General features: G+C 35.9%; 4 protein-coding genes and 1 long non-coding RNA gene across 7 annotated transcripts; 1 reads left to right on the forward strand and 4 right to left on the reverse strand.

Moving 5' to 3' along the window:
* Positions 1–1,607: 1,607 nt before the first annotated feature.
* Positions 1,608–19,094, forward strand: LOC136344119 (uncharacterized). Of its 3 annotated transcripts, none has more exons than XR_010732913.1 (6): positions 1,608–1,778; positions 8,400–8,523; positions 9,502–9,690; positions 9,752–9,806; positions 9,874–9,950; positions 17,335–19,094. It is a non-coding gene; the product is annotated as an uncharacterized lncRNA (long non-coding RNA). The 3 variants fall into 3 exon arrangements; XR_010732912.1 differs by lacking the exon at positions 1,608–1,778 and adding an exon at positions 1,966–2,032; XR_010732914.1 differs by lacking the exons at positions 1,608–1,778; positions 9,752–9,806; positions 9,874–9,950 and adding an exon at positions 1,966–2,032.
* Positions 14,423–15,556, reverse strand: LOC136344118 (uncharacterized). Its single transcript, XM_066291249.1, has one exon. The coding sequence runs from the start codon at positions 15,469–15,471 to the stop codon at positions 14,734–14,736; it is 738 nt and encodes a 245-aa protein (XP_066147346.1). The 5' UTR covers positions 15,472–15,556; the 3' UTR covers positions 14,423–14,733.
* Positions 16,261–19,658, reverse strand: IntS10 (integrator complex subunit 10). Its single transcript, XM_066291211.1, has 12 exons — positions 19,414–19,658; positions 19,241–19,308; positions 18,656–18,905; positions 18,392–18,610; positions 18,233–18,342; positions 17,979–18,178; positions 17,743–17,928; positions 17,251–17,438; positions 17,015–17,185; positions 16,816–16,965; positions 16,668–16,762; positions 16,261–16,614 (listed from the first exon to the last, which is right to left on the reverse strand). The coding sequence occupies exons 1-12, from the start codon at positions 19,549–19,551 to the stop codon at positions 16,452–16,454; spliced, it is 1,938 nt and encodes a 645-aa protein (XP_066147308.1). The 5' UTR covers positions 19,552–19,658; the 3' UTR covers positions 16,261–16,451.
* A 633-nt stretch (positions 19,659–20,291) lies between these two features.
* On the reverse strand, positions 20,292–21,156 carry LOC136344115 (protein atonal-like). Its single transcript, XM_066291247.1, has one exon. The coding sequence runs from the start codon at positions 21,055–21,057 to the stop codon at positions 20,677–20,679; it is 381 nt and encodes a 126-aa protein (XP_066147344.1). The 5' UTR covers positions 21,058–21,156; the 3' UTR covers positions 20,292–20,676.
* Positions 21,157–23,876: 2,720 nt separating this feature from the next.
* Positions 23,877–24,760, reverse strand: LOC136344112 (adult-specific cuticular protein ACP-20-like). The gene is made up of 3 exons (XM_066291244.1): positions 24,708–24,760; positions 24,516–24,647; positions 23,877–24,237 (listed from the first exon to the last, which is right to left on the reverse strand). Exons 1-3 carry the CDS (start codon positions 24,720–24,722, stop codon positions 23,941–23,943), a joined length of 444 nt encoding a protein of 147 aa, XP_066147341.1. The 5' UTR covers positions 24,723–24,760; the 3' UTR covers positions 23,877–23,940.
* Between the last annotated feature and the right edge of the window lie 442 nt (positions 24,761–25,202).

The following is a 25,202-nucleotide window of genomic DNA, read 5'->3' on the forward strand; positions in this document are numbered from 1 at the left end:
CATATGTGCAAATATGTTGCACATTAGGACTGCAAGCACCAGATTCTTGATTTTGCGGGGTGAAATGTTCCTCAAGGAATGACGTCAAGAAATCTATTACAAATTTATATAGTTTATGATTATCAAATACGCGTCATTTCCTTTTTCCTATAATCAAGAATATGGCCCTCGGGCTCAGAGATACTTCCGAATGGAGGGAGTGAAACAAACATAAGAAATAGAGCAGAATGTTTTAGGTGTTCAAAAATCAGAGAGAGCGATACAGATCAACGAAATACTTAAGGTTTTTTGGTATTTTTCTCATCAAGAACCAATTAACAACACATGAAGCGGTCATGGACTTTTTTGGTACTACTTGCACCTACAACCTTCCTTGATAGAATGTGTTACAGTTTCACATTACTTTTGATTTTATTCCCAAAATAAACAAGTTTGAGGGACCTATTTCGTAGCACTGTAATTTCACAACATATTTAATTCCTTTCTTTAGCCCTCTTAAAATTGTGCCCTATACGCCATTGCTTTTACTGACGTATCACAATATTTTTAAAACTACAAATTTTTAGAAATTAACTCTTCCATGTATTTTTTCTCATGTTTCTCATTTAAATGTTTTTAACTATAGATATTTTTTGCAGTACTCAGCATGTACTAAATCAGTGGCATGTCGCAGCCTTTCAAAATCCATTAATTTTCCAAATGCATATTTTTCCATTTGATTGTTATCTTGTTGCTGGTTCTTCCCGGAAAATTGGGTTTTGCTCTTCTCTGCTTTGGTGGCTTACTATCATGTTTTTCCGAATAGAGAGAACCTTTATGGACGTTCAACATGAATACAATATTAACCAGTGATCTACTTATTTTGTTCGTCACAATTTCTATAAGTTTTTATTATACGTTTATCAAAGAACTGTTTCTTTGTCATATTTAAAATTTTGAATTCTGCGTATGTACGCCTCTGATTTTTTCATATCGAACTACAAAACTGTGATGAAATTGTATTATTTTACTATTTTCAAAAACCAGTGCTATGCCTTATCTCTCAGTCCCATAGACTTTTGAAACCTAGAGAAGTTTTATGTCGAGAAAAAGAAAAATTCGATTTTGTCCATTTATCACTCCCGTCTCGATATGGCCCACATTTTCATAAGGAATCAGTAATGTTCCTTCTGTGTTTTGCATAGCTCGTACAAAGTTTGAGCGGTAACGACTACGTTTCCTTTGACGTTTACGCTCTATTACCTTCTTTGACTTCGACTCTGATTTCATTCATACAAAATTAATAACTATGAAGTTCCGATACTCGTGAATATCAGAGACGTACTCCGTTTCTCAAAGCCTCTGAGAGTTTTCACAATTGTGAGTGCCAATTGACAATTTTTCCAAAGTGGCCCGGGGTGGTGAAGCAGGTCCGTTTATACGTTTCCATTACTAGTTGCTTCAGATTCTATTCGAAAATGCTGTTTTTGTGCAGTACTTTTTGGCACAGTTGGGAGAATCTTCAGGATTTGCAATATTCGATCGCGGACCACCGGATCTTCAACCATCTCTTCAAGTCTCATTGAAGCTGAATTTATAAACTTCAATCTTGCACTGGGAGTAATAATTATCATCATTCATTCTCGCCTCCCACTAGCTGGCTTACTATGCTGAATTTCGCGATATATATATATTCAAGGATCAGATAAAAATTATTTCTCTACTCGATAAAAAGATTCTCTACTTCATATCGATCAACAATACGAGTTCATGTCTGTTTACAAACAGGATCTACACAGGTACGTCATAATTTAGGCCCAAGTATACACTCAACATCTTTCCCAGTCCAACCCATCATCACTGCGGCAACTCCTTGTCCTCGCAGCTGTCAGTTTTCGCGCACAGAGGGACTCCTTTTTGAGCAGGAGAGCAGGAGGAAGAGGATTAAACCTCCGCTCTGCGATGTGCAGGACAAGAGTTTGATATCGTCGAAACGCTCGCGAGTTTTCTGTGATCTTGACACCAATTTGGTTCTAGAACATAAGATCAAAAGGTATTTTATTAAAATGTAGTTTTTATTGTTCACATTTAAGACCTTTCGGTGGTGCAACTGTGGTCCATTGCACCGGTCTCTGCGTTAGTGTTTCATTGTCGTTGAGTGAGTGCTCTTTCGGGAGCGTCCTGATCTCTTGAAAATATTTTATTAAATTATGTGTGGTGGTGGTATTCTTTAGGTTTTTCCCTGCATTAAAACTTTCCCATTGCCATCGGTTAAAAGACAAAGGATATATTATTTTTAATCACTAGTGCTACTATCAACAAGCCCTCAAGCAAACAAATTTAGGACCATTTACTTGTTCCTATTTGGAACTTTGGTGATGTCGAAATTCATTATTACTATTATTATTGACGTAAATCTCACTCTCTCCCAATTCCATCTGGTGGTTTCCAGAAGAATCGATTGATTTTATCTGGCACATGTGAAGGAATTTTCCACGTATGACGTAATCACGGTTACACATGGTTGCTAAAACTCGAGCGCATATAGCAGGAGAGCAGAAACCATCCGATGTTCGTATTTGTCCTGCAAAGGCAACAGCAGTGTTTTATGTGATGCGTGATACTGCCGTGGTTGACCTTATGGCCAACATTCAAGGCATCAAACTGGTTAGGTTTCAATGATGACTCAACTTGTCGGTTAATTCACGGCGTGGTAAACTCACAGATCATTTTTCACCTCTATATAGTTCACAAAAAATTAATATAAAACAACGGTCTAGATCTAAAAGAACTGGACGTAGCAAATCATTACTGACATTTCGCAACAAATTCGGTCCAATTTTATGGACGAGAAAAAGACGTCTCTATGACGTAATTTTGTCCTCGGAGAAGCCAAATCGACGCATATACGAAATTAAAAGTCATGACGACGTCATTTTCGCCCCCCACACACTTGTGTGTGATTTGTCAGAAAGAGGGGGATAAAAGTGTATACCAAAAAAAAATAATGTTACGTCCACATCTTCGAGGTCTTTAATATTGTAGTGTGGTTGGCATTATAGGGACGTTCTCCAGACGCAATATAAATTTATTTTAATGAGATAAGATATTATGCATGAGTTGGGAAAATGTAAGCGTAAATGTGTTTTGTAGGTCATTTACTCTTTCTGAGATAGTTCCTCATTAAGATATCAGTAAAACAGGATTTTGTCAAGGCTTTCTAATAGGCTCAATTATAGTATGTACAATATCGGACAAAATGAAAATGAATATAAGAAAATGTTGATATTTTTTTAATTAAAAAATAATGATATTAAAAATGATAATTTTATTAAAATAGATAAACATTTTGTTTAAAAAAAAAGTTAATAATAATCAAATTTAACGAAGGCACAGAAGCAAAAGTTCAATTTTAAAATTTGAACAAAAATTGAACTAGACAAAATTAAATTGACTGACGTAAAAAAAGTTATATTTCGACGAATATGTTAATAAATTATTAATATTTTGTCCAATTCCCTTTATTTTTAATCACACTGCGACATCCTGTTGGCATCGATTCTTTATCAAATTGGATATTATTTAAGGATTTATCTTTTTCCATATTTTTTGGACTTCCGTAAAAAGGTCTTGTCCATTCATGAATTATTTAGGTCCGAATATTCTTTTCAACAATTTTTTAAAGATTTTTAAGCGGATGAAGATTCGGGAACTAGGTGGACCACTTCATCACTTCGATTTTTTCTTCCTCAATCAGCCGTTTACAATTTTGGAGGTATGATTTGTATCGTTATACTACTGAAATATGTATGACAGCGGCAATTCCCATTCAACATAGGATAGCATCAAATTCCCAACCATCGATAGAACCATACCTTAACCAGAAAAAGCTCCCGAAATCATGGTGTTGTCACCTCCATGCTTTACGATCTTACAAACATATCTAAAATCTATCCTTTTCTATATTAGACGATGTTCACATTGAGATCTTTTAGTTCTAACTATATTAAATTTGGTTTCGTCACTAAATAAAACTTTTCCAATCGTTCACAGACCAGTGAAGGTGAAGTGTAGCATTATGACATGTAACATAGACATCAGTTTAGCTTCTTTATATCATTGGACAGCATTGGTTTTCGTGCTAGTTAATAGACAGACTTTCCAAATTCTACTAGACGACTCTGGACCGTGTGAGAAGAAAGGTCAATATTACCTAATTTACCACAAATGCTAGTTGCAGACATCCAAGGGGTCTTAGTGATGAGCCTTTGTATTTTTATATCAAGGCTAGTAAAAGTTTTTCGATGTCCATATCCTTGTTTTAAATTGGACACAGTGCTCTGAAGGCAGTAATGTTTAATTGTCAAAGACACTACTTGTTTTCATAAATTGAACTGCTTTTATACCATCTTTTGTGATTTCTCCCTTTCATAGTACTCAATAATTATTGTTTTTAAGTCAATTGACAAAGACTTTCCAGATGGCATTATGTACAAAAAGGTGTATTAATTTGAAGAAACAGTAATTCAAAGCAACATTCCTCATTGCAAAAATAACTATGGTCAATACAATTTGTCGCTTTCCTTATCAGTTAAAATTCCTAATTCTTTATAAAAAAGAAAATATTTTATAAATAATGTAAAAAATAAAAAGAAATGTAGAAACAAATACGAGAGCACTGTGATATATGCAGTATTGTGCAAAAAGATAGCAACTATTTGGATAATATAATATATTATTTAATAGAGATGTTATAATCAATATTTAGTGTAATAGCCCTTTTGCTTTATTACTGCTGCACATCTTTTCGGCATAAATTCAATTAATTTCTTGATGTAGTCTCCATCCAATTCGTTCCAAGCAGTCTCGATTGCGACAAACAAATCATTGGTGTTACTGTAATTTTGAGTTCGAATTTTAGTGTCAACGTAGTGCCATTGGTTCTCAATCGGATTTAAATCCGGGAATTGAGACGGCCAAATCGTTACAGTAATATTTTCTTTTTGAATCCATTCTTTGACAAACCTAGACGCTTGCTTCGGATCGTTATCATGTTGAAAGATTGCTGTTAGTGGCATAAGTTCGTCCATGTAAGGCACTAAATGTGTTTTGAGACTGTCCTTGTACATGAAACGAACCATTATTCCACTGATTCTAACAATAGGACCCATTCCAAGTGAAGAGAAACAGCCCCATACCATGACGTTTCCTCCTCTACGTTTAATAGTACGGCAAACGTATCTTTCGTCCAGTATTTTGCCAGTAGATCTTCTTACGTGAACTATCCCATCACTATTAAATAAATTGTATTTGGATTCATCGCTGAAAACCACTTTTTTCCAATTATCCATTGACCAATTACAATGATCTTGTGCAAATCGAAGTCGGGCCTTTACATTTTTTTTGAACAACAATGGTTTCTTCGCAGGACGACGTGTTGGTAAAGAAGCATCAAGTAACCTCCTTCTTACCGTACTTGAGCTAACACTTGTCGCACCCGCTTCTTCTAACTTGGCCAAAATTTGAGAAGATGACAAAAATGGATTTACTTTGGAGATTCATAGTAGTAATCTGTTCATTCTGGGAGTGATTTTTCTGGGTCTTCCTGGTATGGATGCTGGACCAGCTTCACCAGAAATTCTAAACTTTTTAATTATTCGGCTAATAACAGACTTATGAAGTTTTAAACTTGTCGCAATTTCACTTTGCTTTGCGCCATCGTGAAAATGCTTTATCACTAAATTATTAACTTCCAGAGATATAGTTTTGGCTCGAATCATTTTAAATTTGTTAAATATTAATATATTTTTGGTTCACCAAGCAATAAAACCGAATAAAATGAAGAAAATAACATGGTATCTAGTAGTTGCTATCTTTATGCACAAATAGATTTAAAAAATATATATATATATTTTAGATTCAGTTCGCCCTTTTTTTGAAATGAGCATATATTGACAATTGTAAGTAAACAATATTTATAAATAAATAAAATAAAAATAGATATCCACGAAGAAAACATCATTGGCATCATATTACTAAAAGTTGTTATCTTTTTGCACAATACTATATATATATATATATATATACATTTTTTTTAGTCGATTTCTCACTTTTAGTGAATAATTATTAGTCAATTTAATTTTGGCCGATACTGTATATCGATCTTAATAATCTCAAGTAAATAAATTCAATAATTTCAAGTACAGACACTGCTCCATGCGATTCTGAAAGTTTCGTTTCCATTGGGATACCACATAGTCTGCATAAAAGTCTTGTAAAAGCGTTTTTTACGTTGATGGAAACGTCTCCGTTTCGTTTTCAGCTACGCTTTGGACAGGTGTACGACTACGTACGGTACTGCTACGGTTTCGAGTATTACACTAAATAGCTTGAATTCTTGAATTGGATCACAAGTTGTGAATCCTCATAAAGTTCTGTAGTGACCCCGATCTTTGTTCATTAGGATTGGTCGATACATCTTCTCTATATCTTCAGTTAATATTGTTAAGTTTTTGGACATGTCATTTAAGCTTTTCCCGCTAGATGTTTTGGACCATGCAAAACGACTTTTGACTTTGCAGTTCTTCTGGTTTCTCTAAGAGTGGGGGGTTTCTCTAAAGAACGACGACGAGAGATGCACATAGTTCTTTCCCTGTTTGTTGGTTTCATACTACACCTTCTGCGTTTGACCTAGGCTAACATACATACATGTTTATTCATCAATTTTTTGTATACTGATTTCAGGTTGGTGTCATCGACTCATCGTTTTCTAACATAAACAAACGTGCCAATACTTTTAACCTTGTATCGATTAATGCTAATTATGATTCTTCATTTTTGAATATAATTCCACATTGTATGTATCGTCTGTGCGTCGTGATATTGACTTCCTTGAAAATGCTTCACAGGCAATTTTATCATTTCTTCATTTCCTTTCAACAGATATTTCATCTAATTCTTAAAAACTTGATACTTTTGTTTCCTCAGCTGGGTTGATCGTGCTTTAGCGCAATTTGTTTTAAAAATTCTAGAGTTCTCTTGGGTCACTTATTGAATTATGATACATCCCCTAAGGGGGCTCTATCCTCTATGCCTTGTGATGCATAGAAGGTGCAATGCACCATTACCCCCATTTACACTAGTGACAGCTTTTAACAACTCTTTGTACTGTAAATCTCCTTTAACGTTCTGATGACTTTTGCTTGCTTCGTGAAAGATCTAGTATTTTGTTAATCAGCTCAGTAACATTTAATCGTTTATTGCTGTATCTTGCCACGTGGTACTCCCAATGTTGTGTTTAGTGTTAATGCTAGTATTGGAGGAGTTGGTGAGTTGTTCCCGAGCATCGAGCTCCAGCTCGTCTATTCCTGGACTTTGGCTATTCTCGGTCTCAAACCCGTTTTTGTTGTTTTCTTCAGAGCAGTTTGACCTTCTTCCAGCGTCGAGTTTTGAAAATTTTCGATTTGTCGTTATAATTGCATTCCAATCTTCTCTAATCGTCGAAAGAAATGCTCTTTTATTTAATCTTCTTGTCTGGTGTTACCTCGAAGTTTTGAATGAGTTCCTCAACGTCGCTGGCCTGCGATCCATAACTTCTCATATTGAAATTTTTCCTATTTACACACTGTATTGTTTGCCTGTTAGTAGAAATGCGTTTAATTTCACTTGTGTCTTAAGAGTTTCTTGGGATTTGTTGAGTTCATCCATGAGGCCTTAAGTTGTCTAGTGCACTTCACTTTCACTCGAACGCGCACTTCACACTTTACACGCACTATACGCATTATAGCTGAGAAAGATGTTTTTCCGCGATTCACTCTCGGATCTATCTTTAGCTCCAACTCACAGTTGTGCAGTTTTATTATTAACTTCTGGTGACAATTTTCAGCTCAAAAGACCATACCTGAAATATCGAGGGTATTATTGAGGGTAACGTGAATGGTTGAAAGAGTTCCACTGGCGTGACTATACTGATTTATTATTACACATCTAAATTATTAAACGTCTTAAAGACCAACTGAAATCAGTGGTTCGAAAATAACATAAATTTATATTTCCCATGGCAAGAAAATGATATAATATTACTAGGTTAATGAACAGTTTTGTAGTCGCTGTGTTAGCAAATTGGCTTAGTAGTTTGATCAAAGCTGAATAGCTAATTAAAATGCTATGTCAACTGTTTCAGGTTCATGTAACAATCGCTATTTTTCTATCGTGAAACCACGATTATTATATTCTAATTTACTTTGAATAATTTATGAAAATATGTAAATAGTAAAAAAAACAATAATTATGTGTTATTTGAAGGCCAAATAACCTTTCTCTTCATGTTAAAAATTCTTCTCAAAAATTTTGAGTTAAAAATCTAAATTTATCTCTGACTTGATGGTGATTTTTAAATCCGCCCTTTTTTTTATTTGTAGACGTGCCTAATGGAAGCTCCACGAAAATCTGAAGAGGCAGCATCAAAACTACATTGAACACGTCCGCTCTCATATCACTAATATTTTCGTTTTAAGAATAAAAAAGTATACGGAATTTTCTCAGGTAAGTTTGAAGAGTTCAAATTGATTTGAAGAAACTCTATGAAATTAAATACGAATATATGGAAAAACTCTTGGTTTCTGAGCCAACTTCCCTTTGCCTCCTACACTGCTTTCGTATCTGAAACCTTTTTTGAGCTAGTTGGCAAAATATCAAGTAATGTATGAACTTTTTCTCTCCACCTGACTCAAGTGGGTGATGCTATTTTCATATCAGTTTCCAAATACTGGCGAACTATTGTGAAAATTGGGTGTTTTTTGTCCTTTTTGAAAGAGCAGAACACCAAAGTTGCAGCTATTTCAACTACTCGATTGCTAAATCACACATATTCTCATGTCCAGTATATGTCCCAGTTTTTAGCGTTCGCTAATTTCTTTCAATTTTACCATTAAACTATCATCTGACAATGCGGAAATTTCAAATATCCAAGAAAGCCATCTATTGCATCTCGGAATCTAAATTTCCGTAAGAATGCTGAAGGCAATAAGAGAGAGAAGGAAGGCAAACATTGATTCCAGTTCAAAGTATTAGTATCAGGGGTTCTGGAATGTCAAGGGAAGGGGGGCGCAATACACCCTGGCTCTGTGTCTAAGGGTGGAAGAGAAACCGATTATACCATCGAAAGCGTAAAGTTGTGAAATAGTGAGCCGAGTAAAGTGGTCCTGGTTATACATGATTTTAATGTGTAAGATATTGGAAAGTATGGTAAGCCCTAGGCTCGTACTGTTGTTGCAAATTACTTGTTATATTAGTACATCGGTTTAACGTGAAAACTAAAATCTCGAGGCACCTATTGAGATTTTTAGTGAAGAAAAAGACTTAACAGGTTGTCTTTTGTGTAACAGTTCATATAGCAATTTGGGGGACCACGAGGCCTCTTTATAGTCTGAGCGATGGAGAAAATCACACTGTGTGACGTCTCGCTTCTGATATGCACCTCAAAAGTTTAAAGTGCGCATATGAGTTAACAATATTTTTTAGGGGGAGTTTCGCCCCTATATTCCTGCATGGGAACGCTCACTGTTTAAGCAGCAAGATGTCCAAGCAACGGTGCTCCGGGGAGAACTTATTAACTTCCCCATTTACTCATTTTGGGGGGGTACACTTCTAACTTTAGGGGGCCCTAGCTAGTTGCCGAAGGAAACAATATCAAGGAAGTGCAAAACATATGTATGTATTTACACGTCGATACCGTATTGAGAGTTTATGAATATTTTAAAATAATGTCAAGATTAATGATTGAGTGCAGCTGTGATGCCTGACGGAAAGGGGGTTCATATCTCCCGGTGAGTCATTTAATTTTAATGACATTATATTACCGAACAGTAACTGTTATTTTGTTTCTAAATGCAGATACTGCCTAATCCACCTCTGTGTACTCCACTGGAACTAATTGATAGCACGTCTATGACGCAAGGAAGTGCCAAAATGTAAGATTAATATGTTTTTATAATATTTCTGTTTTGTTGGATATTTTTAATTGTTAATTAATATTTCACATTGATCGGACGCACACTCCGTGCCGTAATGGACAGTAAATACTAAATCTTAAGGAAAACTTAATGAGACTGAGGAAATGCTAATTAGGATTATCCGCTCAGAGTTAATATTGCTTAGCTAATGATTTGAAATCGGTTTAAAAAAACTATTCGACCCGTCTTCGTAATTTACTTCTCGTGCTCTCTGTCCTCCTTTCAACGCGCGAATCTTCCATCCTCGTCGCAACCGACTGAACATTCCATACAAAGTTTCGTATACGAGGTCACGTAACACGAGTGTGGCACTAGTCCGAAAAAAACTGATATTTATTAGTTATTTTATTAAAATTACTATAGCTCGTTTCCACAAATCGGGGTTTCAGTTTTGGTGCTTTTTCGAGAAAATTTTTATATAACGGAGCAGGATCACAGAAGACACCAGCAGTGACGTTCTACAGAGCGAATTTTATCTATAACTCGCTCTAGCCCGTAGATGTGAATTTTCCATAAAATCAACCTAAAAACTGCTATTGGAGAGCGCTACTCCTAGTTGCAAAATCTTAAAAAGAAAAGATCCTAAACAATACGTAATAACCGACTATATTAATACACATACTTATAATAAATGTAATCATTAATCATAAACATAGGTTTGCGTTCGAATGAAATTGTTTTGTTTACCGAAAACGACTGCGGAATAAAGTAAACGAAAGAGCTCTTTTTTTAATTTTTAAAGGGTTCTGGAATATTGATTTAAAAGCACTGAAATAATCATTTTTATGGGAGCATTGTAAAGTGGAATTTAAAAACTGGGGGAAAGAGGTGTAGGAAAGTTGCTGTAACTTGAGATTTCTGCGATCCTAGTCGAAACTGTTCTAAATTTGCATATATCCATATTTGTTTTAGCCAAATTGATTTATTTATTTTATTTTAACATCATTTTATTCCTGTTTACACATAAAACGCAACTCCTACTAACCGTTTTTTGCAATGAGCCTTCGATTCAATCACAGTTTGTTTAATTAATCGCTCATGGGATAAGGAATAAAAACAATAAAAATTTAAATTAGCAGCAATCACCTAACACATAAACAATGTGAAAACTCTTAGCAATTATTGCTCCTTTAATAAAAATGATAATGTCGTTAAGGACGATTTACAAAACTGTATAAAGGGGTATGGATAGATAAATGTTTAAAAACTAAATCCCTCGGAATTATTACGAGGCTGTGTATCAGGACAATAGAAACCTTACAAGGTTTTAAACGGTTTGAAAGGTTGAGTGTGTTTTCAGAAGGCAATTTTCCTAAATGATGGAAAACAACGAAATGTAATTGGAGGGAAATAGTGATTTCATGGGGATTTCACGGTGCCTGGAGCCCGTTTCAGTTATCCAAGAGAGAAAAAAAATGTCCAGTACATATTCGTGAGTGTAGGAATGAATACATACATTCAGGTGAAAGCTTCCGTTCGTATATTCAAAAAAAGGGACTTTGGCTCTAAAAGTGCTCAAGTTCAATTTCCCTCCACTAAATCACCGGAATGTTCCATGTCAAGGACTGCATCCTCCTTCGCCTATTCATATTTTCAGATTTAACACTTACGAACAGAATTATATTTTTGTCAAGGTTTGAATCTCTCTGACGTATCCGTCATTTCTAAGCACAGATATTTAACAAACAACTTTAAAAATCATTTAACGAACTAGTCTATTGATGTCGAAGATTAATGAACGAGATTGTTTAACTCGGAAGCAGAGCAAGCGAGTGAGTACAGTAGACAGTGGCAGTCACCGATCACGTGTGATGGTTGACCGGTGCAAGCGTTGGTATCAAACCAGTCACAATGCGTTTAAATCAAGTCATGCACATTTTCCAAGAATACATACGCCTCATGGAAATTTGACGTAAAAATCCTTTTTCAGGAGATCCTTTTCGGAATTAATTACATACCAACTTACAGTTTACAGCTATGTACGTCGTTAGTAACCATACGTGATTTCTACGTTATTGCCGGTCAGGTTCACCCCTCTGTTCTAGAAGCCGGCACCTGAGGCAGCAAGCGATTTTCGGGTCTGTTGAATTTCGTTGTTCTTCAAACAATATGTGAGGTCCTTAAGGAATATCTTAAGATGTTTTACGGCTTGCTGAGAGCTGATTTAGACAACTAGGGATGTTTGAGAATGATTATACATTACGCAATTCATTTATAAACATTTAGGGAACAACCCCTATATTTCTTGATATTCTGATGAATACATGTTGGTTTCTGGGATTTACCTACGTTGTATCACCACATTTTATCCGTATTATTTATTTCGGTCCCGCAGAGGTGTTTGTGAGTTTTAAAAGCAGATATTTTTGAAATTATAAGATATTATCGGACTTATAACAAATTTATGGATATCGTAAAAGCTTTGTTTTTAGTTTTGTAGTTTTGGCTTAAGTAATAATTATGGGTCTTTTTGAAGACCTATTGAGGGGAAATTTTCCATATCCGAAACAGTTTCAATCGGCTTGAAACTTTTTACAGTTCTCAAATAAATCTAGGTCGTCTATTACAGAGAAAATATGCCGTATCTCTTGATTTTTTTCGGAAATTTGAGAGATTTCAGAGGATTTCAATGAAATAATCGAAATTTGCGAGAAATATCTGTAAGAAGATTTGAGTTCGTAAGAAATGTTAAAATAATAATAATAAAACCCCCTTGTTGATGTGTTAGAGCTCAACCAAACGAGAGCCCTTGCATCGTATTTCTATGAACCAATTGCAAGTCTCTTCTTCACATAAAAAATCCCCTGCAATGCAACAAACTGGTTCAAATTGTTATATTGATAGAAGTAAAAAACCAAGAAGGATAGACATGGAAACTACAGATTATGCACTGTACACTCATCACATCTTCCTCATCTCTGCAAGCCTGATAAGAGGTGGCGCCAAAGGACACCCTACGTGGTTTCCCCACTCCCACACGAGGCACCTCGATGATCCCCGATCCCTGACCCGAACCCCGGTGACGTCCGCTTGCCCCCCTGTTCCCACCACTCTACCCTTACTACGCTCCTTTTCATGTTCAAAACCTCGTTCATTCGTAGCCTCCATCTCTCTTATTTCCACGCGTACACCGAACACAAATAACAAAGAATCCTGCCATGCACATCTGCTTTCCTGATACATTTCGCGATCTTGTGACGTAACGCTGCCACGGATGATAGACGGCTGACAGGTGTCGTAGCCTTCAATTGAAGTTTCCGAAAAGAATTAAGAGAGGAGGGATTTCCCCCGGTCACTTGAGGACACTAATATATTACTCAGCGTTGCCGTTTCTGGCGACAAGTCTTGGGAAATTGCTAATAAGACGTTGGGACGACGTGGAGGGGTGTAAGACGGGGGTGACAATGTGACAACTGGGCGGTTAGGTCCAGTAAAGCTACCGAAGACAACGGACCTCGGATGCTGCGAAGAAGTGGGAAACCGCGAGTTCTCGCGACCATCTTCCCTGCTTTTAGCAGGAGAACAGCTGAATGGTGAGGTCAACGTTGAAAGTTGTTGCTTGGAGTCAAATTTCATTCGATGTTGCCGCACTGAGGAAAATAGCTTAACTAAAGTTTTTAATTATATAGATTACTTTTGATAGCAGTAACTATAATATAATAATTGTAATAAAATACGCATGAATTATACAGGGTATAACATATCACCATAGAGATATTTATTTCAGGGAGTGATGGTTCTTTTTAAAATAATAAAAAAATGCTAATAACCCCATGGTCAAAAACGCATCATTTTTGGTATACAAACTCACGAAGTTTCATGTTTTTTAAAAGGCATTTTCAACAATTTTTATTTCTTTTTTTCGTTTAGATTTATTTCTATTTTAAAAAATTGGATTAAATGTGGCTTCAGATAATTGATAAGTGAGCCTGATTATTATGTTTCTCTTTCTGCCTTTTCAGGCTTCATTTTCATCGATAGATATTTTTGCAAATTCCATGAAAACAGTGAAAGCATTACTGCAAGAGACCAAAAGGCTAAAGAGTTAAAGGATGAATTAAAATTTGGTAACAAAATTCATACAGGGTGTCCTGAAAAAAGATACGAAACATAAAATTGTACATAATTCAAGAAAACACAACACCCTGTATATGGCTACCGACCATTTTGACATTTTATTGTAGAGTATTAAGGAAAATAGATGTATGAAATCTCAAAATCCTAACTCATGGTATATGTAAGTAAAACGCAAAATATGAGAAAAAGTATCAAACTTGGATACCCTCTGTTTTGAAAATGATGGGTTTTTGATTATGGATCCATTAGCATTTTTTTATTATTTTGCAAAATGCTACCGTCTTCCGAAATATTTCAATAATGATATGTTAAATTCTGTGTACATTCCCAACTAGTCAGTTTGCTGCAACAAAATTTAATGGAAACTATACAAAGTATGTGTTTCTAGACCTTAGCCATGATTATTTCGGTAACTAAAAGATACAGGGTTGGTTAAATAAGTTAAATTTTCCCCAATTTGGAATTCAATAATACGTTTCAAAATTAAAAAAAAATCGATGAATTTTAAAGGTATTGGACAAAAACTAATATCTTGAAAGGTAAGGCTCCCAAACTCAATTTGATTTTTTTGTGTAATACATTTTTCTTTTCATAACATTCTTTTTACAACATAATTTCTCAAAATTCTTATACATATCATGCCGCTTTGTATTATCTTTTTTAGTCATAGTAATCGCTGCCTTCGATGCTGCCGTTGGGAACCCGGATCTGTGCAGACACACAGTAAGAACCTTTGTACGTCGTTTGATGTGGGCGTTTCTTCGGATTTCGAAGTATCAGGTTTAACAAAATTCGTCTCTAGCTTTCTCTTCTTACTTAGGCGAACCTCAGTTCGTTCTTGGATGGCCAGGATTTTGCAGAAATTTCTTGTTAACGGTCTGCGAGGATTCATTGTGTGGTTATTCCCTACATTTTTTTTTCCCTGGTTTGTAATGTAGAGAGGGGAATAGTTATTTGACTCGAAGGGTTTGTTACTGCATAAGTTCGGTAACGATGGTTTCTCTATCTGAAACGGAAGGCTAATGGTACCTGCTATTGCACCCGATTCTTTGATTCCAACAATAGTACGAACGGGCCTAAATGGAACACAGGAATTCAATTTCCTCAAGAACCAGTAGCTGCTCTTTGCGCGAGGCTGTATCGTGCGCCGGGAATTCCTAATAATCGACGATATTAGTTTTCCTACCCCAATGTTAAACATACTGCCTTTTCGCCGCTGTCTGTAGAAGAACACGAGGGCAGCAGAGACGGCGGCCACTGTACAGGCTGATGGTAGAGAAAATGGACTTACTGTAGCTGCTAAAACAAGTCGGCCATTATAAGAGTAAATGCATGAACGTATGACTCGACGAATTAAAACTGCGCACAGGGTTAATGGAATTTCAGCAGCGAGGAATATCATATCAAAAAAGCAATTAAATTTGAAATGCAAAAAAATAAATTAAAAAGAAAGTGACGTCCAGAAATTGTGTGTTTCATATTGTCGTGGACATTTCTGTCAAAGCTACCTGAAGAAGGTCCATAGATAAATACCTGGATTAACAGTTTAATATAAAAATTAAAAAAGAAATATTCAATGCTGCGTAAAGTTTAAACTACCTTTTAGATTCCCTTTGATAATGCTTACTTCATGCGTGCAAATATGCATATATTACATCTATTTTAGAGGTAACTTAAGGTGGATAATGTTATAAAACCCATAATGCTTAATGCAGAGAGTTGTTAAATGGTATTTTGGCTAGGGATTTCGAAAATCGGCTGAACATGTCTCGACCTATCGCATATTTCTCTGCATACTGTTGAACTATAAATAATTACCCGATAGTTTTTTCAATAAGAGTTATATATCGAGGAAATATCACCAAAGACATATGGGCTTTTAAACCGCAGCCATAGTAGCTATCTTGTGAAAGGTTTGGGATTCATGGTATTCCTGTATGATATTCCAAGAGTTCACCGATTTGAAATTGTGCCTCGGGCTGAAAAACTGATGAAAGATTTTAAATAAATTTAGTTCTAAAAATAACCTTAGATTTCTGTTGTATCATTTCAATTGTTGTTTAGATTAATTACATTTTTTAGAGGTCCTAACAAATAATTTACAAAGTTTGGACATTTAGAAAGGTTTAAAAAGTACAACTTTTCTTTCAATATAGAAAGTTAATATATATACATATTTATTTACTTTAATTAATATACATAAATAAGGCAGTTAAATCGACTCTGGGGCCTACCTTTCCATATACCATAACATCAAGAATTTGTTAAAATAAAATTTCAAAACAACACTTTATTAAAAGGTTTTCTCTAGAAGTCTTATAAACTACCACAGGTAGCACTATAGAAATAATATTCCTTTTACTTCAGTTATTCACTCAAAACTCATACTAAAGCTTGAAGAATTAAGGCTCTCTCATTACGCAAAAAATTAATTATCAAATCGTCCAATTTTTCATTACTCCGAGCTACTTGTCTCTTTATCGCCTGTTTCAGTTCTTCTTTGGCGCCCTTATCAGCACCTCTAGTTCCAATTCTTCTTTGACTTCTGCAAAGAAATGTTTAAAGAACTTCTTATTTGAAATTTGTCAAAAATTCTACCCTAGATTTGGCAGGATTTCTAGATGAACCTGGCCCCCTTGATGCGTCCATAAATAAGTCAGCTCTTCCATAATATCCACATTTATGATGTAATTCTAGTAGAATAATATTGTTGCTAGGGGAATTAAATTTTGATACTCTGTTTTACCTGGAAAAGATGATACTGAAACGAACGATGCTGTTTAATTTCTTCTAAAAGAGGAGGTATAAAATCTTCTTCTTGAGGCCAATCAAGTTGCGTTAATACAAAAATATGTCCGATTGACAATTCGCTGTAATCATGCTTTCCCATGTTATCCTGAAAATAAATCCTAAATATCCCCACACGTGACGTCAAAAATACCTACTTTAATGCACCTTAAGAGAACTTTAACCAAATACTGTAAAACTGCTAATTTCGTAAGAGGCAAATAATGAAGATGTCTCTGATTTCCCCCTACAGTTAGGCTATTGCTGAGATATCCAACATTGCTGGATGATAGAAGAGGTAAAGAAAGCAAAATTGGTTCCAGACAAGACTAGAAATTACATACTATATATAAACCTATGTAGATGTTAAGGTTATCACTTAGGGATCACTTACGTTGTAACTTTTATGAATATAAAACAAATCTGCCAATCTGATGTACTTTTGCAAGGTCAAATTGGAGTCTGTAATCTTTTGCAGATACATCAAAGCTTCCTCGTAGCGGCCTTTATAGATTGCATAATCAATTACGAAGGAAGCTAACCAAGAGTCCAGTTTCAAGTGAGAATATATTTTAAGGAATTCTGTAAGTGGTATGAAGTCATAAACAGGAGAAGAGAATATAGAATGTCACTTATTTTATTCTACTTCTTTTTAGAGGACATAGATGTGAATGAATATGATAATAGCAACTAGCGCCTTTTTCCTTATATATTTCTAACAAGAACAACTGTAAAAGTAAAAGTATTTATTTTAACTATTTAAAAATCACAGTCGTTGAATGACATTTTGTTCTCAAACTCGTTATTCTAATAGTTTCTAACACCCTCCAAAAGGACGCAGATTAAACCTGAAACCCCCTGTATATTTTGTAAAATTGCAACCTACCTCTATGTACAATATCATAAGTAGTGATAAACTCCCAGCAATTAATGCACATTAAAAAGTTGCTCTGCATCACTTTTAATTCCGGTTTTTCTACTGAAATATATGGAGTTGTAGTGTGAATTATATCGGTATCAGTTTTGCGCTTTTTGCCTTTGGGCTCTGATACAGGATTTGGTAGAGTTGGGTCTAAAATAATTTTTCATAGAGAGATTTTCTTTATCTTGCGGAAAACACACCTAAGAAAGCCTCTACAAGTAAGTACTGAGTAGCAGTTTGTCCTGGAGCTTGTTCAGGCGTTAAACTCGCAGTGTATTCGTAGAGGCAATATAAGAAAAATATAGGCAAGCAGTATAACAGCTGCTTATCATCACTGACAATAGCTTTTGCCCTCATTTGGGAATACATTATAACGTTTTGCCAGTAACTTTCTTTAGACCTGCGTAACAATTATTTAGGTTTATCCACATTACTAGTTTGATAAATATATTACCAACTTTGAGTAAAATTAATGAGATGACTTCGCCAATTCAGCTGTCTACCTATAAATTCTAGCACCGAAAACAATTTAGACCAAGTACTCTCGCTGCTGGCCTCATTTTCCTAAAACCAACTCTTAAAAACCTGCTTTTGATTTTCAGCAGTTCTAAACCTGTATAGATGAATTAGATTTTCCTAAACAACACAAATAATATTCAACAGCTTTGTTCAGCAACTTAAGCAGCAACTTTGAATTCAATTCCAGCTTGGTTTCTTGCTTTGCAAGAAGAGGGAGTAATTCACAAACTAAGAGTCTTCGGTAAGAGTTTATAGGGTAGTGTCCATCATCACTGTGTTTTTCAGCTATCATCAAAGTGTCCACTAATTTGGGCTACAAAGAGTGTTAATGTACATATAAAATGTAAGAAACACTCACTCCATAACTCGATATTGCTGTTGGAAACCTCTGCAAAAGCAATAAGAGTAACCTGCAATGCTCCATAGTATCTTCACAATGATCAGCAGTGAAAACTAAGAGCTTATGTTGTACTTCTGAAGAAATGTGTTTGAACATCTCACACAGAAATTGTTTTTCAGAGTCTTCATTGTCAGTTTCGCATCGTAAAGCACTGGTGACTTTTTCAATTTCTTTCCAAAGTTCAGGAGCTTGTTGGAACTTACCTATCCTGCCATTCAAATAGAATATTGTATGTATTATTGTATAGGTATAATCTCAGCTGATTCATTAAAATTGAAATTATTCCTCAAAAGTTGGTTGTGTTTGACACATGATTACAAGCAAACTGCTTCTACTTTGAAAATATGTACTAGTTTTATAGCCTCATAGGCTGCTATTCAATAGAAGTTTAAGATTTTTTCCAAGAGTAATTTTTCTATAATTAATTAATGCAGTCTCTGAAGGAATGCAGAGAATGGTTAATCTTGTATAAAAAAAGGTTCTTTAAGGGCTTCATCAAAGTTTTACAACATTTTTTTTTAATTACACTGGCATAGCACTTACATATCACTGAAACACTTTGCTGCTTCCTTCACATTGCCAGCAGTCTTCTCAATTAAGTATGCTTCAAACTAAAGAAAATTTTGTTATTGACACTATCCTGCTCAAATTTAATTCTGATTTTCAATGCATAAGAGATTTCTCAAAGCACAGGTATATATTTTTCTGTTTCTTACTTGCACTCCAAAGTTATTGGGGTATAGAGACTTGGCAGTGAGCATCCATGCTTTGGCTGCATAGGGGTTCTCTTTAAGGGCATCTTTCGCCCTTTGAATCACGTACTCTTCATCAGTTTGATTCAGATTAACTTCCATGTTAAATATGAGGAGAACTCAGTTTAATTCAAATAAAATATTAATATTTCTATCATTACCGGAAATGTGAGGTTCTGATAAAAATTTTAAATTACCCTGACAAACTGAATGACCCTGACGACTAAGTCAAAAGGGTGTAATCTGTAGACAGATACGTTCAACTAATAAATAGCGATGTAGCTATTCACCAATAGATGGCGGGGCGCAGAAGTATTGAAGCGTTTGTAGATGGCGATAGCGTTAAAGTACATAGTTAGTATTTTGGGATCCACCAAGTACAGCATATTATAGGGCAAGTTTTCGTAGTCATCACTTTTGGAATGCATAAAAATAAAGTTCTCATAATGTGTATTTATAGCGTTTCGCATATGCCCCCTCTTTTTAAAGTATTTTCAAGCATTTCGTTATAGATGAAAGTGGACCATAAAATTTTTATTTTTAAATGGATATTCCGTTTAAGCGAAATTCAAAATTGTTCAATTTTGGACTTTTCCACAAATTCTCTAGTGAGGTGCTTAGGTGAAATGTATATGCCACCTACCCAGCAATACTTATAACAATCAAACATAAATTTATTGTAATTTACCCTTTTTGCCATTATCTGTGGCTTTCTCTGAGGTTTGAATACTTGTTTAAACATGATGGACAGCAACAAATTGGACAATTTCAGTTAAAACATCTATATTTCCCAAGATTTTCGCCCTGGGAATATTTCCAGTCTTCATGAAACAAAACAGCAATTTAATTAAAAAATTTATTTAAATTAAACTTATCTCACTAGCTTCCATATATGACACAAGATTTGGCACTATGCTGTAACATATTTACAAATTTTCATAAGTTACTACACAAGGGATTAAAAGGTTAAAATACTGCCCGTTGCTATCGCAGGAATGGCAATTACATACTTAAACGTATCCTAAATATCTAGATAACACTTATCGACTAAAGTAAGCATAACAATTAAAACTTAATTAACATGGGCGGAAAAAAATAAGGACAACCACTTGATATACAACTGAACTTAAAGCTAAGGGCTAAAGTAAAATAAGTAATTTCTTTGGCTTTTAATATCTATAAACACGTAGGTGGTTACTGGTTACTTTAAATCAATACTAGCTAAACTTATCTTGATCCAGGAGTATCTAGAAGATCATAAAGGGCTGAAATGTAAGTCTGTGCCATCTGAAGGGTTTCGAATTTGCTGAGTTGTCTATCTTGCCCAAGTTGCGGCAGAAACGTCCTCAAACGATCGAATGCTTGATTGAGGTTCTGCATCCTCCTTCTTTCTCTTGCATTGGCTGCCAATCGCCTCCTTCTCTGCACCTGAGGAGACACTTTCCCTCTTACTCCCGATCTGCCAGGGCTGGAAACTTGCGGAAAACCTTCGTCACTCAGGCTGTCGTAACTTGGAGCGGGAGATGAACTCCAACAGTCCTGAGGCAAGATTTCAGGAGCGGCTGCAGGAAAGTACAAGCAAGCGGAGTAATGTTCTGGGTTTTCCATCTTCTTTCGCACTAATTCGCGGTTCACTCCGGCAGGTAAAAAAATCAAAATCTCGCGTAAGATCGAAGAAGAAAGCTGAAGAAGACCTGTGCACTAAGGGTCGTCAGGTGGATTTAAACACGAGTGGTCTACCTTTCCGGCTTATATAGGGGCGATGGGTTCTTTGACGGGGAGTTCCGCCCTATTAGCGCGTGCCCTTCGACCAATCAAAGGGCACCTTTTTCGGCCGGTACTTACGGCCAATCATCCGAGGGTAATTGTTATGGGGTGCATTGAGACTTTCGGCTCGGTCTTGCCATTATTTTTAGGGGACTTTGTATGCATTTTGATTGTTTTACCGCTCACGGGATTGACATGTGTGCAAAGCAGTAATTTGTGCGAATAATAATATCGGCAGGTACACGGTATGACTGTTTTGCTTGCAGAGATATTTCTCTAATTGTTGTTGTGAATTCAAACATTCGGTGGGAAATAGTTTTCTTTTGTTAGCAGAAAAAAAAGTTTAGAAGAATAAAAAAATTCACACATCCGCTTCTTAACAACACTTCCATCTATCGGCGGTGAAAAAGCAAGTCATGCAACCCCCATTTCGGAACTTTCCAATTCTACAAAGTTAAAAGACTAGTTACCTCATAGGCTTCGGTTACACCCATTTTTGCAGGCAATAAATAATTAAAACTCGCTTCATTTGATGAACTTTATCTTGTCAGTGACCTGGCATTAAAATCTCCCGGCTTAAGGTTTATTCTTAAGGTATTTTCTAAGTTCCACATTGGCCATAGCAACACGAAATCTTATCTTCGGCATAATAAGCAGCCCAAATTGCGCCTAAATTATGACAATTTCAGTGGAATATTTTTTTGTCGAAAGCGTATCATTCCTTTAAATAATGACGTGGAGTAATCGTTCTGGCATGAGCCGAAAGGGTTTAAGAATTTCAAATACTCGAAATACGTCCCCTAGGGGGACATTCGTTGAACCCAAAGTTTACGTGTTTATAAAAGAGCAAAGAGAAAAAAGAGGAGAAGAGAACCAAAATCTTGCGTCTCAGGTACAAGAAGTGAGCAGTGCTTTTGCGAAATGGTACCAATCTAGCCAAAAAATTTTGAGCACTTTAAAGGAGTCTAAACTGAATGCGAACCCATTTCCTTTTCTAAATTTACTCTTGCATAGTGGTTTAACCTCGCACCTTATATATAAAAGAGGAAGAATGAGGGTTTTTAGAAGCTCTTAACGGTACTACGGCACTCAAAAGAAGTTTCAAAAATTGCAAGTTCTATGAAAATATGAAAGTTGATAAACTCTGGAAAAAGCCGCTTGAAAACACTTCTGCTCTCACCAAAGTTTTTCGAAGTTCGATTTCTACATTTTTACATCAAAAAACAACAAAACAGTATTTGATCAACCAATGAAAGTGAAGGCAACATCAAACAGACGATGAGAGTAATGCAAAATTGGAACCTCTCGTGGGAATTTGCCGATCAAGTTGAAAATTTAAGAGAAACGGCCAAAACTCTCCATTTTGTCATGAAAAATAATTAACTACGCTTTGCACATATTTTGGAGATGAGATGGAATTGACTCTGTTTTGGAGGATTTTTGGAAGAAAGTCCGAATAAACCGTGGGAGAATTAGCTTCAGAGATGTTCTTCGATTTCTCGTCGAAAGTGAGGAACACCTCAAAAACTGAGACTGAAGCAGAGGGGAAATTTGTTCTCTGGTTGATTAAGGATTTTGGAGCGAGGTTTTATCCGCAGTGCTTTGCTCAAACGTTTTTATTTTTCTATGTAAGTTGTCTTTATCCGGATTGGCACCGTAGCAAGCAACAACTTCGTTATTTCTCTAATTGGCCCATGAAAAAATCAGGGACCCAATAACTCAAATGCAACGATATCTTAACTTGCATCTCCAATCGCTAAGGATTAACACTTGAGAAAGTTCCTTAGGAATTTGTGTGATATTTTTAAAATTTTACTGAAAATATGTTTTAAATCATAGAACAATTAATAATTTCCAATAACATCCAAACACAAACTCACATAATGATAATAAAGGGTATTTTACCTGCCTATCCGAAATATTATCTTTCTACCTAAGAAAATTGTAAAGCCGAAGCCAAAAGGCATAAGTTGCGTGTCGAGGGTAGTCGTATTGGCGAACTAGAGGTGCCCTAAAGATAAACTAATTTCCAAATTGAAAGACTTTCGAGGATAATTTCGGTAATGCGATTTGGCTTCTTACTATTATTGTTACGAAAATGTTTGTGACTCTCGAGTAGCCTAAAGGACATTCTTAGTTTTGAATGGAATTACGTTTTGCACGCGGGTCGAACATGCGAGACCATGTCGATAATTACACCTGGTTATAGACAGCGACATTTTAGAAATTCTTCTGGAACAAATGCACGTGGACTCTAGAGTTGTGAGATATAATTGCATTAAACGCCCGACCGTGAGAAAAAATACCCCATAATGCATGATAACCCTTAACGAGCTAAAAATGACACGCTGCGCGTGTTGAAGGTGAAGGAAAGGGATTAAATAGGTCTAAGTAGAAACAAATGACCTCGGAGATTTTTGGAATTGGTACCAAAGCAGTGATGTTCATTGTAATGATCATAAAGCCATTATGAGGACCGTAATCTAAATGTTCGTCAAATTTTGATACGCTTGTGAAGCCAAATCATATCGTTTTGTTGGCGGGTTAATTTTTTATCAAAGATGGGTGTCTCTGTTAATGGTCGGGTCGTTTGCCTCACGATGTGAAAATTATGCCTAACTGTTTTGTGCGCGTGTGTGTGCAATATTTCACAAGCCAACTTAACCAACCACAATTTTATTTAAAAAAATTAACAGCCATATTTGACTTAAACCTAATCTTTGGTTATCTCCCAGACCCGTGCCCCCAGTGGGTGACTCCCACATAGCTAGTTCCTCCTTCGCCGTGATGTTTTTTGTCTCCATAAACAGCAGGGTGCTTGGCGTGCCCTTCACGTTTCACCACGGCCTGGAATCCGTCTTTTTTACCAGAGGTGTATTCTACGACCCTTATGGTACCATCGGGTTCGTGAAGGGAGTAACTACCCTTGACGTCATCGTGCTTGCGGTGCTCTTCTTGGGATTTGTGGTCTTTACTATGGGGGTCATGAACTCCGTATTCGAAGTGGTAGTTCGCTTCCGCCTGACGAAGAATTGTTACGTGAACTTTAGCATCGTTAACCCTCAGTTAAGCCTAACTGAAGCTAAACCAAACGGCCTTGAAAGCTGAATTATTAAGGTTGCAATTTGACGCCAAAACTCCCTGGAATTCTCTGTGGAATCTAGCATTTCTAGTTGGAATATTTAACTAACGTTAACTATGAGTTAAATGGAACTCAAGTTAGTTAAAACAGTCGTAAAAGGGATTCAACTCTACTTGTTTCTCTTTGCTTGCAGGGGGTCAATTTTAGGTACACTTACGAAGTGGTCGCCGCCATGGTGTCCATGGTGCCCGTGGTGCCCATGGTGGCCGTGGTGGCCATGGTGACCGTGGTGCCCATGGTTGGGGAAGGCCAGAGCAGTAGCGATTGCAAGGGATACATATAGCAGGAACTAAAAATTCGTTCTTGTATTAGTGTTGTTGCGGCTAGATGAGGGTGATTTTCAACTTACAGTAAAGGTGTTCATGTTTAGAGATAAAATGGTTAAAAGTGAACTGATTTTTGTGGCGGTGGTGTTCGCTTTTATATCAAACTGTTTAATAACCAGCAAATGTTGTTAAGTAATCGTGCAATATAAGTTGTAGCAAATAGGCATGAAATAGTGCATTTGCATCATAAAATTAGGCAGGACTTCGATTTTTTCTGTTTTGTTAGTATTAAGAAAGAATAAATTGTAATCTTGTTTCCTGTAGATTTGTCTTATTCTGAGAACACGCCATAACTATGTTAAAACACCCATAAAATTATCTTCTGTAGTAATTAAACTACAACTTCATAAATGTTCATGCACTTTAATATGTGGATTTTAGTCATCAGGAGATCTGTTCCTTGTGAAAAGGTTAAACTTTGATACACGGAGGCTATCACCAAATGAGATAAAATTTCCCAATGATAATACTTAGCCATCCATTCGTACATCCAAGATACAAAAGAAGTGTTTAGGTTA

The sequence above is a fragment of the Euwallacea fornicatus genome, chromosome 16, assembly GCF_040115645.1.
Source record: "Euwallacea fornicatus isolate EFF26 chromosome 16, ASM4011564v1, whole genome shotgun sequence".
In the NCBI taxonomy this organism is placed as follows: Eukaryota; Metazoa; Arthropoda; class Insecta; order Coleoptera; family Curculionidae; genus Euwallacea; species Euwallacea fornicatus.

Coding starts and splice junctions, on each gene's coding strand:
- LOC136344112 (XM_066291244.1), bottom strand. Junction 24,238..24,515: donor ACCATGGCGGCGACCACTTC/GTAAGTGTACCT, acceptor ATTCTTCGTCAG/GCGGAAGCGAACTACCACTT.
- IntS10 (XM_066291211.1), bottom strand. CDS start 19,551: ATGGAAGTTAATCTGAATCAAACTGATGAAGAGTACGTGATTCAAAGG. Junction 18,343..18,391: donor AATCTAATTCATCTATACAG/GTTTAGAACTGC, acceptor AGTTGGTTTTAG/GAAAATGAGGCCAGCAGCGA. Junction 16,966..17,014: donor TTCTCTTAAGGTGCATTAAA/GTAGGTATTTTT, acceptor ATTTATTTTCAG/GATAACATGGGAAAGCATGA.
- LOC136344115 (XM_066291247.1), bottom strand. CDS start 21,057: ATGGAAAACCCAGAACATTACTCCGCTTGCTTGTACTTTCCTGCAGCC.
- LOC136344118 (XM_066291249.1), bottom strand. CDS start 15,471: ATGATATTCCTCGCTGCTGAAATTCCATTAACCCTGTGCGCAGTTTTA.